The following is an 18,038-nucleotide window of genomic DNA, read 5'->3' as shown; positions in this document are numbered from 1 at the left end:
TCTGACCTCATTTTCATAATTCTATATACATAAAATCACATAGTAGGTGATTTCACTTTTCCTGGCTTCTTTTGATTCTGTCTCAGTCACTGCTCTATTGCTGAGAAGAGACACTGTGACCCAGGCAATTCTTATAAAGAAGATGCTGGCTTATAGTTTTAAAGAGCTAGCCCATGGCCATCATGTTGGGAATCAGACAGGCATGGTGATGGAGCAGTGGCCAAGGGAGTTGTATCCTTATCCACAGGTAGCAGGAAGAAAGAAGCATGGCCTCTTGAAACTTCAGTGCCTACCTCAAGTGACACACACCCTCCAGCAATGCCTTACCTCCTAATCCTGTCCAAACAGTTCATCAACCAGGGACTAAGCATCTAGATATATAAGGCTATGGGGCCATTTTCATTTATTTCTTTAAGAATTATGTCTTTATTTTATATTTGTAAGTACACTGTGGCTGTCTTCAGGCACACCAGAAGAGGGCATCAGATACACGGTTGTGAGCCACCATATTGTTTCTGGGAATTGAACTCAGGACCTCTGGAAGAGCAGTCAGTGTTCTTAACCACTGAGCCATCTCACCAGCCCTGGGCCCACTTTTATTAAACAACCACATACAGTATAATTCTTCTGGTATTTGTTCCAGGTTATTGTCTGCCAGACTGGTTCCTCTTTGTTGCTGAACAGGATTCTTTTGCATGGTACACTACAGTGTGCTTATTCACATGTGAACATGCATTTGAATGCGCTCCCAGTTTTGACTGTTCTAAATAAAACTACTGTGAATATTCATGATGTATCTCCAGGCGCGTGTGTTCTCTTTTCTTGTGTAAATATCTGGGTTATAAGGAACACTGGGGTTTAGCATTTTTAAGAAAATTCTAAACTGTTTTCTAAAATTATGATAACCCTGTTGCATTCTGGGTGTGTGTCCTGGACATTCCACGGTCTCTAAAGGACAGTTTGGTTTTAACTGTAGGATTGGCTGTGCAGTCCAGGGCTTGTCACTGCAAACAATTGCTTTCTTTTCTGTGTCTTGTTTTCTTTATACCCCTCCTTTATAATTTAAAACAGCATATCAAAAACCACAACTTGCTAATTTACAAAGCAGTAATGAATTTGTGTGTGTGTGTGTGTGTGTGTATGTGTGTGTGTTGCTCTCTCTTCCTAAGCAACTGACATCATAAAGGCTGGTTGGAAAGAAGGTAAAAGAGGGGTCTACAGGCCTTCAGGTTCCTTTCTCTCATCTCTGGGTTTACAATTCACTGGGATTGACTTTTTTTTTTTTTTTTTTTTTTTTTTTTGGATTTGGTTTTTTCCGAGACAAGGTTTCTCTGTATAGCTCTGGCTATCCTGGAACTCACTCTGTAGACCAGGCTGGCCTCGAACTCAGAAATCTGCCTGCCTCTGCCTCCCAGAGTGCTGGGATTACAGGCGTGCGCCACCACTGCCCGGCTGGGGTTGACTTTTAAGTATGGTCGACACAGTGGTCCAATTTTATCTTGTTATTGTAAATGCTCAAGTTTTATCTTTAAATTTTTATTTATGTGCGTCTCTGTGAATGTGCCGCTTACATGCAGGTTCATACAGAGGCCAGAAGAGGGTGTTAGGTCCTCTGGAGCTGAAGTTACAAGCAGGCCTGAGCCACCAGATGTGCCCAGGGAACTCAGGCTCCTCTGGAAGAACAGCAACTGCTCTTTACAGCTGAGGCGCCTCTCCTCTGCCAAGGGCACCTCTAACTAAGCTCAGAAAACTTTTACACAGTTCACGTCTTCACAGATGTTTTGCAGTCCCACGCAAGTCAGGATTTCTATTGCAGCTAAGATCAACAGGGTGGGTGGGTGTTCCTGTCACTTTGGGCAGCCAGGACAACTGTACTGACCTCTCTGTCTTCATTCTCATCCTGACAGGGTGGACCCCAGTGTCCCAGCACATGGCCTTTCACTGGATACCTTACCTCACAGACCCAGAACTGTTTCTCTCCACTGTCTGAGAGATGAAGACCAAGGCTAAACTCCCCCTCCCCAGATGCCCATGAACAGAGCTGCCTACTCTGTTTACTCCAACCCCTTGCAGTACAAATGGAGGCACATTTGATTCAGATTGTTTTGCTTTTAATCTGCAAGTCTGTTTGGATGGTTTATCTGTCCCAGTGCAGATAAACCATCTCTTTTCCAACCCACTCTTCTATCTTCCTGAAACTCTAATCCCTTTCTGACACAGCCTGGTGTCTAGTGAAGGATTAGCACATAAAACTCTTTCTCCCTCCCAATGCTGGACGCCGTGCACTGGATAATGGACTCTTGATTATGACCCTCAGTTTTCACACACTGCATTCTCACTACCGATGAGTCCTTCCTGCCTTCCTCAGATCTGGTAATCACACCCTGATCTTGGAAGGGTCTCTCACTCTCTCTCTTTTTTCTCATGATTCAGCCCTTTTTAATAGACTCTTAAATCCCAAAGCAATAGTCTCTCTTTTCTTGTCTTCTTCTTTCAAGTCTTCCTTGCCGCTGTTTTTCTAAATAGACCTCGTAATCATTTGCCGAAGCTGTGAATTTGATTCCGTTAGGAATGTTTTGAACTGCATTAAGCAAAAAAAAAAAAATATTGTGAAAGGCTTGGTAGTTTGTAAACCTCAATCCTTCCACCCACAGTAAGGGGGGCTACCCAGAGCTTCATTTACATCCATCTTGGCGGGTCCCCTCCGAACTTCCCATGGTCACGTCCTTCTTTGGACGGTGGGTCGGGCTCTGGCTTCACTGTTGAAGGTTATTTTGGGATGTTGATGCAACCCTGTGTTCTACATTTTCTTTTCTCTGTTGGCATTTGTGAATCCTCCTAGCAATCATAATTGACTTTAATAAGATTTTCTGTGTATTCTCCTCATATAGGGAGGCCATCTTAGCTACATTTGACCTTCTTCCAAGCTTTATACCAGGACAATCCATGGTGATAGTTCCCCCCCCCCACGTTAATGGTAAATTCATGCATGTTTAATAAAAAGATACATTTGTTCTCAGTGTACTAAGCATTTAAGATTTATTGTGGCATTGTGTGTGGGGGAGGTACATACGTATGTGTGCGTGTGTGTTTATGTATGTATGTGTCTGTCTGTCTGATTATATGTATGTATGTGTGTCTCTGTGAGTGGGCATGCATGTGTGTGTGTGTGTGTGTGTGTGTGTAGGCAGAAGCTAGAAGTCAACCTCAGAGGTCATTCCTCCTCAGCCATCCATTCTGGCTTTTTTTTTTTACACGAACGCACAGCTCACACCCAGTTCCTATTTGTGGGTTCTAGGGATCAAACTCAGGTTCTCGTGCTTGCACCTCACTAACAGTGCCACCTCCCCAGATGTTCTGAGGCATTTTTGGCAGGACTTCACGCCTCTCACCTAAAAGAAGTGCAAGAAGCTATTGCAACCCTGCACAGTCTAAAGATTTATCCCCAGAGAGGGAATCAGAAAAAGCTAGAAGCTCTAAAGAATAGTTTAGACGTTGTCTGAATGTTATACACAGTAAAAAGGGGTTTTTGAAAAATAACGTGATGGTCCATACTAACTGAATGCAATGTAAGTAACTGTAAACTTGACCACTGAGGCTGAATGTGGGGAGGGCCGTGTGCACAGGCACATGAGGAGGGCTGTGTGCACAAGGCAGAGAACACTGCAAACCATGAGGACCAAATTCTAATCTTCATTACTAACAGAGTAAATTTTGCGGGTGAGGTCTGTGTGCCCGACCCATCTCATCTTGCTCCTGCAGAAACAAACCATCCACTGGCATTTCCTTTCTCCAGCAGCACGTCTCCATGGACAGTCTTGGAAAAGGTTCTCATTAAAATGTCTATACCCATGACCCAGAGCTGGCCAAATGAGTCAAGATGGGGCAGGGGACACTATGCAAAAGCACTGGCCCTGCCGAAGGTCCTTGGAGATTCTCATACAAACCAAAGTTAGAAGAGAGGCAGACAGAGCAGAAAGGAACAGAGGCACAAGGAGAAACACAATCATAAGGCAGGTAGTTTTGGTTCTGTTTTTAACTTGCAGCAAAGGGTAGATAAGTTAGTCTATGGAAGCAGATCTCATAATCCCATGGGAATATTATGGTTAGACAGGGACTCCTCAGAGAGATAAGCACAGACAGCCCACTATATCACCTAACACATCACAACTTCCAACAGACAAAGCTTACACAAAAGCATGAAGGGGGGGGATGCAGTGAGAGCTCAGTGGGTAAATGTGTCTTCCTGGCAAGCCTGATGGCCTGGTCTCAATCCCTAGAATCTGTGTAATGGTGGACGGCTAAAGTCAACTCTACAAAGTTGTCCTCTGACCTCCGTGGGCACACTGTAGCATATGTACCCACTCTCCTCTGCCCAATAACAAATAGGTAAACGATTTTCTTAAAAGACCACGAAGAGCAAAGGAAGCGACATGTAGCTTCTATCTTCTGACCGCACTAAGGGTGTGCTATCAGGGTCTGTCGGGCAAGTTTATCACCATATATATCACCCTGTGCTTGCTAGGTCGATTTTACTGGAATAAATGAGATAGTGGTGACAGATCTCCATTAGTCATGACATCAAGGAGGACTTAGGGGACATAGATTCTCTCAGAAATCTATGGGGGTTGGGGAATGTCCTGTCCTGAGACCCCTTGTCCAACATTCGCTACACACGCTGCTTCAAAGGCCAATGTCTTCCTTCATCTTGAGTGCTTAGCTTCACACTCCATCAGTGTCTTCTCTGTCTTTACCACACACGCTGCACACTCAAGCATCCTCAGACAACACCCGATTTCCTGTTTGTCCCTATGCTCAACACTTGAACCAAAACCATTTGGGGATGTGGGTGGGGGTGGGGATGGGGTAGGGGTGGGGATGAGGGATAGGGATGAGGGATGGGGATGAGGGGTGGGGATGAGGGATGGGGATGGGTTGGGGATGAGGGGTGGGGATGAGGGACGGGGATGGGTTGGGGATGAGGGATGGGGGTGGGAGTATCTGCTTACACTTACAGCTCATTGTCTATCGCTGAGGGAAGTCAAGGCAAAGACTCAAAGCAGAAGCCAGCAAGGAACACTATGTATTAGTCACACAGGGAGTGGAGGAAGCCCAGAGCAAATAAACCATTGAGAGAATGTGTATTTTGACATGTGCACGGCTGTGTCAATGACTCCGAGGCCAACTGACTGATAGAAAACTCTAACAGCCATTACCCATATGAGCCAGGATCAAGAGGATCGGCAATGCTTTCCTCAGAAGCCTTCAGCATGTTTAGGTGTTTAGGAATGATTGATCAGTGTGTATATATGCTAGCAACTATGGCTTCCTGTATCCTGAGGCTTACACAGTGAGACTTCTCATCTGCAGAGCTCCCCTGCTGAGACTAGCTCCCCACCCTGCCATGCTGTGCGGAAACACATGGAGCTTCCAGGTTGCAGTGGCGGCGTTACAGAGCCACCTGATCCCAGTTTCGCTGCACGTATGGTATGTCTGTGTGTCCTTTCGTCAGTCGCTTCCTATCTCCTCCTCTGGGACCTACGCTGAGCAGGGCTTTGTAGACTCATGCTTAGCTTGCTAGCTTTCACAGGCCAGGCCTACCTGCCTGGTGATTGGTGCTGCCCACGGTAGGCTGGACCCCCCTGCGTCAATTATTAAACAAATGAGCCTTTATGGATATGCCAAAGGGCAAACCTGAAAATTACAGTTAGTTGACTGAAACTCCTCTTTCAGGTAGCTCTAGGATATGTCAAGTTGACAGTCGGTGCTGAGAGAGATACCGTTACAGAAAGCCAAAAGCTCAAAAAGCTAAAAGTCAAACCATGTTTGCTTCAGCACATAGGCCTGAGCCTGAAATCCTGTGCGCGGCAACTCCCTTACACTCTCCTGACATGACACACAATGATCACAGCGCTTACATTCTACAAGATGTCCTGAACACTTGCTGTGTGTCCCGGCCTCTCTCTGTGGATGCAAGGATGCCTAAGACACAGTCCTGTCTGCAGGTAATCAGTACCGAGGGACCACTGACCTCATCTGCTTTTGTCTTTTGTTTGTGCTTCAAAAAAACAGACAGAAAAGCATGAACTATGGCTTCAGCCAGCCTCACTCTCAGAACTGTAGCATCAACAGGCTGAGATAGCCAGAGGCTGACATTTTACAAAATATTAATGGCAGTCAATACCAAAGAGGCCACATCTGCTTTAAGGATACTCGGAGCCATTTTCCTGGTGCACAGGAAACAGAATGGCTGTTTCCTTCCTTCCTTTTTATCCTCTGTCCATTCTGGCAAGTATAGCCACTCCTCTCTGCAACTACAGATGCTAAAACATTCAAATCCCAGGGACATTTAGCAAGGGCTGTGCTGATACCAAGCTTGAACCCAAGGACCCAGGAAAGTGTGTTCTGAGCTCAGTGTGACTGAGACAGCAGAAGAACTGTGCAGCAGATGTCAGGAACGTAGGCTACTGTGGGTTTCTGCAATGAGATTTTACTTAGACAGACCTCATCTGCTGTTTAGTACCAGTGATGGACAGAAATGATGAATGTGGATCGTGACTCTATCCAGGCTGGTCTACGGGACAGCATCTACCTTGGAGATAATCCACAGATTGGTCCAGGCCAGGCAGCTCAGTGTCCTGGACCAGGGGCCTCCTCCTGCTTCCCAGACCCAGCTAACTAGCTGTATCCTAGCAGCTTCATCCTCGCAGACAAGCAAGGCCCCTATAACAGACGGTCTTTCCATGCTGAGGTCTTACCACTGAATCCTTCATCCTCTGAGGGAGAGGGTCTGTATCTGACTCTTCCAGGTTCTGGTGCAAACATTTAGGAAGCAGTCTGCACTGAATGAAGGACCTAAGAGTGGAAAGACACACAGGTTGTTTATGAACTATGTGTCTCAGACCACACGACCCTTAGGTCTCACACCCACAAGGACCCAAACCAAGCCCACTGCAAAACCAGGGCACACTCAGGAGATCATGAAGATGTTTTAATTTTAAATTCCTGTGGTTGTTATTGCTAGTGTGTGTGTGTGTGTGTGTGCGTGGGTGGGGCACATACATGAAATTCTGAGGGAAATCCCACGGAGTCAGTCTTCCCTTCCACCTTTATATGAACTCTGGGAATCACACTCAGGCTGCCCAAGCCAATTCCCAGCTGAGTAATCTTACTGGCCCATGTTTCAATTTTTAAATTTCATCCTGACAAAAGTGGTCAGACACCCTAAGGGTCTCAGTATTCTGTCGGCATCAGGGTATCCCCTGTTTCCTCAGCCCAGAAGGTAACTATCCAGGCACACATGTGACACTAAAAATCATGTTCAGTTTTTTCTGTTTCCCTATTTGTCTATGCTTTTCACCCTAAGGTGTCTAATTACCCAATATTTTGTTATCTGTAACTCCTAACAGAGTTATCTTAAGCCAAAAGGTGTGTGTGTGTGTGTGTATGTGTGTGTGTAGTGTGTAGTGTGTAATCGGTCAGATTACAGGACATGCTGTTATTAATATCTGATACCTTGACATTGTTTGAAGAATTTCTAGTCGCATATACAGATCTATACTTCAGAGATTACAATAGCTATCATTTAAGGTCTTGACACAAACCTCACTGTGAAGTTCAGGACACACTCAGGAGACCGGAAGGAGGTTTTAATTTTGAATTCATTCTGTTGTTATTACTATTATGTATGTGTGCGTGGCGGTGGGCACACACATGAGACTCTGGCTGTACAAGAAGGAGGAAAGTAAAATGAAGCCCCGTTTCAAGGATGTGGGTCTGCTCTCCACGGGGTGACCTCCAGAGTAAGACAACAGCGGGGACTCCGTGCACCCAGCAAGGCCATTGTGAAGGTGGCTTTTCCTACAGCACAGCAAGAGAAGTTCACACAGGGCTGGGGCACCCCGCTACCTGGGAACTTCACTGCAAATGCAGAGCTCAAAGGCAGAATCCGGCTGGGAGCTTGCCCTCGAGTCTCAGTCACTTCAGTTCTGCCCTGCATTTCTCTACCCCTGTATGCAGCCAGCTTGCTTAAAGTAAGCATCAAAGGGCAGAGAGCACCAAATGGCCATGTCTGCTTCAGTGAGCATCAGGAAGTGCACCCATAGCATGGGAGAGAAAGAACCATGGGAACTGAAGACCTTAGGAAATCAGGTAAAAATCCTGAGGGTGGTATCACACATTTATAATTCTAGTGCCAGAGAGGTGGAGCCCTGGTCCTTGCTGGTCAGCCTAGCCTAACTGGCAAGCTCCAGGACAGTGCAAGATTTGTGTCTCAAAAGAAAATGGCAAAGCATGCTAGAGGTATGACGCCTGAGGTTGACTTCTGACCTGGACACTCACAGCCGTGTGGACATGCGTTTACACACACGGGGGATATAGGATAGCTACTCACAGGAGCACGGAAGGATCACTGCTCTGCCGACTCAGGTGGTAGGACAGTGCAACCAGGAGGCCGCAGAAGGCTGAGAACAGGGCTGGGATGTGCTGTGTGCTCCATGGTTCCTGCAGAGAGACAGCAGATGGCTTGAGAAGCGTGGCGACTCCCCTCCATTACAGAGTGGTCTTCCTACACAGTAAGGAGCGTCTCTGCACCTAGAGCTCCCGTTACAAACCATGAAAGGTAAGCACTGAGCAAGAGTTGCAGTTCCCCTCTGGGCTGAACTGTGGGATGTGCTTCACTGTATGAGCAGCACTGGGAATTACGACAGCCACGATGCTGCTATCTGTTTGGACAACGCTAACTTCCAAGCATAACTGTCACTGTCAACCTTAGGGTTTGGTTTTAGTTTTTGAAACAGGGTCTCCTGAAATACAGGCTGGCCTTGAACTCACTGTGAGCTGGACTTCTGATCCTCCCACCACTACTACTACTACTTCTTCTTCTTCTTCTTCTTCTTCTTCTTCTTCTTCTTCTTCTAGATTTATTTATTTATTTTATGTATATGAGTACAATGTTGCTGTACAGATGGTTGTGAGCCACATGTGGTGGCTGGGATTTGAACTCAGGACCTTTGGAAGAGTAGTCAGTGCTCTTAACCGCTGAGCCATCTCTCCAGCTTCTATCTCTGACTGTTGAGATTCCAGGCATGCACCACCACACTCGGTAATGTGAAGTATGAGGTTAGAACCTTGCGCTTCGTGCACACGAGGTAAGCACTCTAGTAACTGACACTGGTACTTTCCTACAAGCCACTAACACTCTACTCAGAGAACCTCTGATTGCCTGAAAGGATTCAGGAGACCCTCAACAAGGGGGGAGCCTGGTAGAGCCCCCTTATAGGATCTCACTTGAGATCAGTCACACCTTCCTATACTATCCTCCCAGATGTACAGAAATCCATCCCAGCTGATCTCAGAAGATGCTGTGTGAGAATATAGAACATGGAAGGGTGACTGCAGCCTTTATCGAGAAACCATCATCCGTGCCAAGGTGGGAATCCTCTATGATGTGGCTGTGTGGCGCTCCCCTATGCTCATATAAGTAACCCAAATAAACTCTTTGGTTCACACAAACTAGACTGGGGCAGACTCACTCCTTCCACTTGTGGTTGGTCTTATCTGCAGTGGACAGACATTTGCACACCTCTCCTCAGGAAGCAATAGTGCAACACTAGGCAACGGGAATTTCTTCAGGCCTCTTTGTAATCCCACAATGTGGCCTGCCTCTTGTGTCTTGTTTACACTATGTTTCTAGATCGCACCAAGAAGCCATGTCTGACCGTGATCTCAGACGTTGCTGTGTACCTCAGGAGAATCCACCATTGAGTAATATGTGGCCATTTACCCACATGTATAGCTATTCGATTGGTGTCTGCTTTACCCTCGGCCAGGCTTATCCATGGCAGGTACTCCTCCATCTCACTCCAGATAGTCCCAATACCTTGTTCAAGGCCCTGCCATAAAATCATTTACTAAGCATGTGCTGAGAGTCCAAGCAACTGACCTCCCCTCCCCCTGCCACACCTTAGGATTCCGACCGAAGAAGATGGTAGAAGGAGTGCCGTTGCTTGTTGTTGCTTGTTAGTTTCAACTGTCAACCGAACAGAATCTAGAATCACCTGGGAAGAACGTCTTACTAATGAGTTATCTACACTAGACTGACCTCTGGGTATGTCTGTAGGGAATTATCTCAATTGGTATAGGAAAGCCCATCCTACCTCAGGTAGAACCGTTCCCTAAGATGGCAGCCCTGGACCGCATGAAGAGTGAAGAAAACAGCCGAGTAACATGCAAGCCGAGAGAGACCTGGATGTTTATTCTCTCTGCTTCCAACTGTTTCTGGGACACTTTTAAGTTCCTGCCTTGACTTTCCCACAATAATAGGCTGTGCCCTGGGTTGTCAGCCAGATAGATCCTTTATTCTCTAAGCAGTTTTTATTGCAGCAACAGAAGTGACAGGACGACAGATGGTCTGATTTAGGTATATACAAGTACAGAGACAGCTGTCCTTTAGTGGTGCAGATAGTGGTTGGAAGCCTGGACTCCGATTTTTTCTGAAGAAAAAGAAGAGGAGGAGGAGGAGGAAGAGGAAGAGGAAGAAGAAGAGAAGGAGGAGGAGAAAGGAGGAGAAGGAGGAGAAAGAAGAAGGAGAAGGAAGAGGAGGAGGAAAAGAAGAAGGAGGAGGAGGAGGAGGAAGAGGAGGAGGAGGAGAAGGAGGAGGAGGAGGAGGAGAAGGAGAAGGAGAAGAAGAAGAAGAAGAAGAAGAAGAAGAAGAAGAAGAAGAAGAAGAAGAAGAAGAAGAAGAAGAAGAAGAAGAAGAAGAAGAAGAAGAAGAAGAAGCACCAAACTAACTAAACCCTCTTCTGATGGTTACTCCTAGGAACGCCCAAGTGAGAAACCTGGGTAAACTTATCTAAGAAGTTTCATTGTGGGGTTGTTAGAATTGTATTCCAAGAACTGTGGATAAAAGATCAGCTGGTAGCTTATACAAAGCACACAGTAGACTCTGGATATTACTAGATACATCCAAACTATAGGAAAGGAATATCACGCCCTTGTGAAAGTCAGCTTGGACAGTGGGGTTGTGCCAGCCTTCTCTTGGGGGAAAAAAAGGAAGAATTACTGCTTGTGAAAATGTCTTGTTCCTCCATCTACTGCACAGGACAAACAGGAAAGATGGCAGGATGGGCAGCAACACCATCAGATGCAACCTTGCTAGGAGGAGCTGTTCTTTCCCTAAACCTCACTGTCTGCACCAACAGTCTGCTGAAGACACTCACCTCTGACCTCAAGGTTATGTTTACATAAGGCCACATGCCTGTGACATTTTGCCAGAAGTGCTTATCTATTGGATTATGTCACCATCTGCTCTGAGTTCCCAGATATCTGGTGCCAGCCACCTTTAGCTGACTCACACTGGGTATGTATTATCAGCTCCGCGTTGTTGCTAATCAGCCCATTGGGCAGTATCTAGGAATCCCACTCCAGGTGTGGGCTTGTGTGACTCAAGGCCTAATCTCAGACACTGCTCAATTCCCTAGGAAAAGCCCAGCAGATCTTCCCAGTTCCTGCAGACAGGGAAAGGCAGACCACGGGTCTCTTGGGGCTCGCTCCTAGAACACCCTCCTCCCCACACATGCTTAACTTGGTGTGTAACATGCACGCACTGATTTCTCAGGAAAGCAAGGACAGGCCACCAACAGGAATTGTTTCTTCATCTGAAGAGAGCTAACATTCCCCCAATTCTGCCAGCTTCAAGCAACTCATTCTAGAGTCATAAGGGGTCTCCAAGCTGAGCGGGTCTTAGCCCCTCAGGACACTTGTCATATAAGGATGCACATGGTAAGAAGGCTACTGTCACCCGCTCAGCATCCAGCTCATCGCTCTATGTCCCCAGGACGATCGATGTGTGCAAGGCGCATTGCTTGGTAGACATGAACACACTCCCTGCTCTTCATTAAAGAAGGATGGTGCTGAGGCTGGGGGTGGGGGAGGAGTCTGCAACCAGAGAGCATCAAGGGAGCCATAGGCTCCAAGAAGCCACATGTGTCACATCAGAGATGTGATTAAAAGGAAGACCAGAGGGAAGCCGGTGAAGATGTTTGACTGTTCTATGGAGACAAAGAAGGTGATATTGACATTTTCAGAAAAAAGAAATCAAGTTGCCTGAGAAGGATTTAGAAGCTGCCCACCCTGGGCTCTGTGCGGGGCACTTGTCAGTGAGCTCAGATGCTACATGCTCTGCAACTAAAGGAGAAATGGGGGCTGGGGTGGGGCTTGGGGTGGAGAGGGAGCTTCCTGACATCCCCAGAAGATGTGGGAGGTGCTAAAATACACTTCGATACTTGACCACTGTGAAACAGTCTTGAATTTATTTACACAAGCCAGGGTAGTGCCTCACACTAAAATCCTAGCTCACAGAGGTAGAGGCGGGAGCCCTGTCATGAATTTGGGGCCAGCATCGGACCCTGCCTTTAAAAAAATAGGAAAAGGAAGAAGAATTTACATGTCTTATACTCACAGCCAGAATTACACACAGGCTCGCAAATCCATGCCAGTTTCAGAGAGAGAGGTCAGGATTTATTTTATTCTTAAAAGGTCTGGTATGGGGCTGAAGAGATGGCTCAGCGGGTAAGAGTACTGGCTGCTCTTCTGAAGGTCCTGAGTTCAAATCCCAGCACCTACATAGTGGCTCACAACAATCTGTAATGAGATCTGATGCCCTCTTTCTGGGGTGTCTGAAGACAGCTACAGTGTACTTACATTGAACAAATAAATCTTTAAAAAATGAAAATAAAGATCTTGTGTGTGCGTGTGTGTGTGTGTGTGTGTGTGTGTGTGTATGTGTGTGTGCACTAGATGTGTCCAGTACCGGCCAAGGCCAGAAGAGGACATGGAAATAGAGTGACATGTAGGGAGTCACCCTCCGTGGGTGCTTGAAGTGGAGTTGGGGTCCCCTGGATGAGCAGCAGGTGTTCTTCGCGGCTAAGCCTCCTCTCCACCCCCAGGACATCAGGCTTTTATCACTCACGGATAATGAAGCATCCGCCCCAGAATTGTTTGCTTCAGAAACGAACGCCCGTAATTGCCCTGTGATGTGTCTCATGGGCCCCTAAATTGGACAGAGTATGGATTGATGAACGCTGGTTTCATAAAGCTCCCCCAGGCTTTGAAATATTTTTATGAGGCAGGAATAAAACCCGTCTGATAGCCTGACAGTCCTGTGCGTTTCACGTGCATTGAGGGAGAGGCTCAGATGAGAGCGTGCAGGGTATTTTGGCTCACACAAAAGCACTCTAAAGAGGGGTGGTTTCAGCATTGTCTCCTGAGAAACTCAGGGCAGCTCTTAAGATGGAATTTATGGGGAGGCTGGCTAAGAGCCTGTGAATAAACGGAATACAAACTGGTCCAAGTCTCGCGGCTGGGCTTTTCAGATCAGATTTAAATGTGCTCTGTTTGAAGAAATAAGTTTCTCATATCCCATCAAACGGGTGTTTCTGAGATCCACACCTCGTGGGTTCTGACATAAGTCCTTTTCTGATTTTTTTCCTTTTTCTTTTCTGAAGCTCATCTAAAGAGAAGCCAGTGTGGTGAGACTCCGGAGACGTGGTCGGGTCCCAGGTCTCACCATGGCCTTGAACTGTGTTGTGGGCACAGGCTCTGAGTTCCCCCTGTTTCCCAGGGAAGCTCCTGACTCCTGGTGGGGGTGCCAGTCCCTCCCACTGGGTTCAAAGCACATCAGACACTCAAGATCTGCCCAGTAGACAAACTGAGGGGTGTGTTAACGAAGGTGGCATCCATTAATGAGCCAGAGGAGGAGACACTTACTTCACAGTATGTTTCATTTGGTGGAAAATACCATGTTTATGAGTCAAAGTGATATTTCATTTTTAGAAAGTTTAAGAAAAATGAGATGGTTATATAGTAAGGTGGGTAATGTATCCCAAGAATTCAATCCCACTAGAAGGATAAATGTATCAGTACAAATGCACAGACCCACACAGACTCACACAGACATGCACTCAGTCATATACACATACACACACACACATGCACACAGTCACACACATACACACACAGTCACACACACACTCTCACATACCCACAAACTTACCCATACACTCATACTCACATGCACTCACCCACCCATATACACACTCTCACACCTTCTCATACACTCGCCTACCTTCACACTCACACACTTACCCACATACACTCTCATTTGTGTACACACACTCACACACTCGTGCATACATACACACATACTCACACACTCACTTGTGCATATACACATTCAGACATTCAGACAGGCAGTCCCTGAGGTTTGAAGGTCCAAAGATGGACTTGGGGATCACTGGCTTCCTTTGGCCCTCATAACACACTCGCATTGATGATTTGGCTCATTTAATTGGGATGTTGAGGATTGGTAGCTGACCCTGGATTGTTATGGTTCAGGCTGTGAGTCCCTAAGTCTAATAGTGCCAATATCCTCATGAGGTGGGTTTCAGTAATTCATTGTAAATGGGTGAAAAACCTGTAAATTATGTATGAAGCCCTGGGCGATTTACCACATCATCCTTGGCTTTGACTTCACTTTTGGAGTAGAGAGAGATGCGAGAATCGTCCCTGCCTATTAGGGGATGGAATGAAAGGCAGTGAGTGAGCAGACACTAGGGAAATCCTTCTGGAAACTGAGTTCCACAGACGGGCAGGTGTCTTCTCTGACTGTGAACTGTCCTTCTGATAAGCAAGATGATTTTCACTTCACAGGTCCTCCAGGGAGGACCGCTGGAGTCAGCAGAGATCTTGGAATCCACTGAGGGGTTGCCGGGGCAACAGTTAAGGTCCACACTGGGACCAACCCTCCCCCCCCCACTCCGCCAAGTCATATTTTAGAACTCTGGGTTTATTATAGATCTACAAATAGACTTTAAATCCCGAATATGGGAAATGCCGAAGTACAGGCTACAGCTGGGGAGTGTTAGGAGGAGGGAGCGGGAGGGAGAGAAACCCTCCTGCAAGCCATTGTTAATGACACTTGGGAAGCATTAAATTATAAAAATGTGCTCAGCCTCTGGGTCCTCTCACCAGCAATAAAGCTGAATTTCTTCCTAACAGATAATAATAATAATAAAAAAAAAAACACAGCCATCTAGGTTTACCTAGACAAACAGAAATCCTGGCTAATTAACTGCTGAGCCGTTTCTCCAGGGAGCAAATATTCCCGTGGCTTGAGTGTTACTGTCAAATATTTGAGTCATAGATGGGGTGGGGGAGATGGAGGTGGGGGGTATATATTTTATGTGATTTGCAACCATCTCAGATGAGCCAAAGAGAATATGAGATTGAAAGAGGAATCAGATTTTTTTTCCCCTAATTAATATTCCAGAGGGCAAAACCAACTCGTGGTCCCCCCATCTACTTCTCCCGAGTGATAACGAGGCCTGATATAAGGACCTCTAAGAGAGAGGAACCCCACCCTGGGATCCGCTTTGTGGTTCCTGCTGGCCGGATGTCAAAAAGCTTCACACAACAGGAAAGGCGGACACTGCCCACAGAGACAAGGCTCTTCTTACAAAAGACATGGAGACTGAAAATGTCACATGAGCCAAGCTGCCCCAGGCCCAGAGCATTCCAGAGCCTGACTTTAACCCGGTCAGCTCTCCCCTCTCACCCATAATCGTTGATAAACAAAGAAACCAGCTTGAACACCAGAAGACAAATTGAAACTTCATTTCCTTTGTAAACTCTGCTTACTCTTTGCACCTGGTTACAAATTACATCCTTTGGGCGAGGTAACTTCACAAGACTCCAACCACATTAGCCTTGGCTGAGGCCCTGGGGATTCTCTCTCTTAAGAAGCCCACATTTATGTCTTAGGAGTATACTACAGTTTTCCTATGTCATTCGCCTTTTAAATGTCCCCCTGTGCATCCTGTCTCATCTCTGCTTAATAAACTGGGAAGCTTCACATCACTCTGACATACCCTGAAATTCTTTCCTGTCTCATTGTCGGGGACAGGGTTGTCAGCTGCGAGGTGGTCCCTAAGGCGGGAATTTCCTAGGTTTCTTGCAGCTGTGCTGGGTTGCATCTCTCGGTCTCCATAGGCAACAGCAACAATAATAAATCAAGGTAATAAAGCTCATAGAGAGACAAGGCCCGGCCAGGCAGCTCACAGGCAGCCACAGCTCGTGAGGATCCTTCAACCTTCTCTCTGATCATGTCAGGAACCCAGAGCAGGCACCCAGGTGTAGAGAAGGCGGGGAAGGAAACCACATGACCTATCTCTAGGGTGGGAACGGTGAGGCCTATTCCCGGTTATCAACTTGATTACACCTGGGATGAACTAAAACCCAAGTGGCCGGGTATACATGAGGGATTTTTTCTTTCTTAATTAAATCATCTGAAGTGGAAGAGTAACTTTCAATCGGGATCTTTTGAGATGGTGAGATCCACCTCTAATCTGGGCCTCCCCCTCTGCGGGCAGCCTAGGTAAAGGGCATGAGGAAGGAAGCTTGCTCTCTGCCTGCTTCCTCTCGCTCTCACTGGTGCGTCCGTTCCTTTACTGGCACAACAGCCTACTTCTCTAGGATCCCAGAGTGTACTGAAGGCTAGATGGGACATCAGTCTCATGGACTGAAAAACAACAGGATTTTTGTCCTTCTATGAGAGGACAGCCATTGTTGGATTAGCTAGACCACAGCCTCAGCCATTCCAATAAATCCCATATGTGTGTGTGTCTGTGTGTATGAATGTATATATATGTGTATATATATATATGTGTGTGTGTATATGTGTATATGTATATATGTATATATGTATATGTGTGTGCATGTATGTATATGTGTGTATGTGTATATATGTATATGTGTGCATGTGTATGTATATATGTATTTGTGTGTGTCTGCATGCACGCACGTGAATGAGACACAGAGATTCATCCTATCAACCTGTTCCTCTAGAAAACCCTACGTTCAGTGTTTGTGGAAGATGGACATATTCCCCTCTCCTCCGGGGACCTGCCTGTGAATTCACTAACCACATTCAGTCAGTTCACAACATGTAATAGGTGCCATATCTTAAAGCAGAGAGTCGACATGGGACCATTTGAAGTCAGTGCTCACAGAGAAGAGAGAAATGCAAATTGCTGTTTGGGCTTTTTATTTTTTCTTTTTAAACCAAAAGGTATTTAAAACGCCAATCAGGGCCATTAATATCCTGTCACTATTTGTCATTCATTCCGTACTATGCAAGAGGAACCAGTTCTTCCTCAGATGAAACAGAACTCCCTGAGTACCTCTGTCCCCCTGTCAGAAGTCTACCTACACACTGGAAACCCCAGAGCTGGGAAGCGTTTGGTCCCAACCCAGAGAAGGCAGTAAGCTTGCAGAAGGACTTCCTACACAGTCCCTGGCTCCTGTCTCTGCTCCCGCAGGCAGCGACTCACGGCTGTTTCTCCTTCTCCTGCTTCCTCCTACTCTCAAACAAGTCAGGGTTTCTATTCTTGACTTTGTTCCATTTGGAAGATGTTAACTGACTCCCTCTCATCGAGAAGGATCTAGACTGCTTCCTCCTGTGCCCAATTCGAGATACAAACTTACTCAGAGCTTTATAAATACAGCAACTGACCCATAGCTACACTGCGTGTGCATGCATGACTGGGCCCTATGTGTGCAAGCCACACTGCATGTGCATGTATGACTGGGCCATGTGTGTGCCACAGTTACATAGCCATACTGTGTGTACATGCATGATTAGGACATAAGTGTGCAACAGTTACACAGACAGGCTATGTGTGCATGCATGACTGGGCCCTATGTGTGCAACAGCTACACATCCACACTGTGTGTGCATGTATGACTGGGTCATGTGTGTGCCACAGTTATATAGCTACACTGTGTGCATATGCATGATTAGGACATAAGTGTGTAATAGTTGCACAGACACATTGTGTGCACATGCATGATTAGGACATAAGTGTGCAAAATTACACAGCCACACTCTGTGTGCATGTATGACTGGGTCATATGTGTGCCACAGTTACACAGCCACACCGTGTGCACATGCATGATTAGGACATAATTGTGTAATAGTTACA

At 46.4% G+C, this 18,038-nt stretch overlaps 1 protein-coding gene across 1 annotated transcript in view; it reads right to left on the bottom strand.

Annotated features, from left to right (window-relative positions):
• Pcnx2 (pecanex 2) overlaps positions 1-18,038 on the bottom strand; it is a 153,726-nt gene that overhangs the window by 75,589 nt on the left and 60,099 nt on the right. Inside the window, exons 16-17 of the mRNA XM_052167115.1 lie at positions 8,393-8,502; positions 6,759-6,855 (exon numbers count right to left, since the gene is read on the bottom strand). Coding sequence (XP_052023075.1) covers positions 6,759-6,855; positions 8,393-8,502 — 207 coding nt within the window. The remainder of the gene's footprint in view (positions 1-6,758; positions 6,856-8,392; positions 8,503-18,038) is intronic.

Source organism: Apodemus sylvaticus, chromosome 21, assembly GCF_947179515.1.
Source record: "Apodemus sylvaticus chromosome 21, mApoSyl1.1, whole genome shotgun sequence".
Classification (NCBI taxonomy): Eukaryota; Metazoa; Chordata; class Mammalia; order Rodentia; family Muridae; genus Apodemus; species Apodemus sylvaticus.
This window is presented reverse-complemented; position numbering and strand designations above follow the sequence as displayed.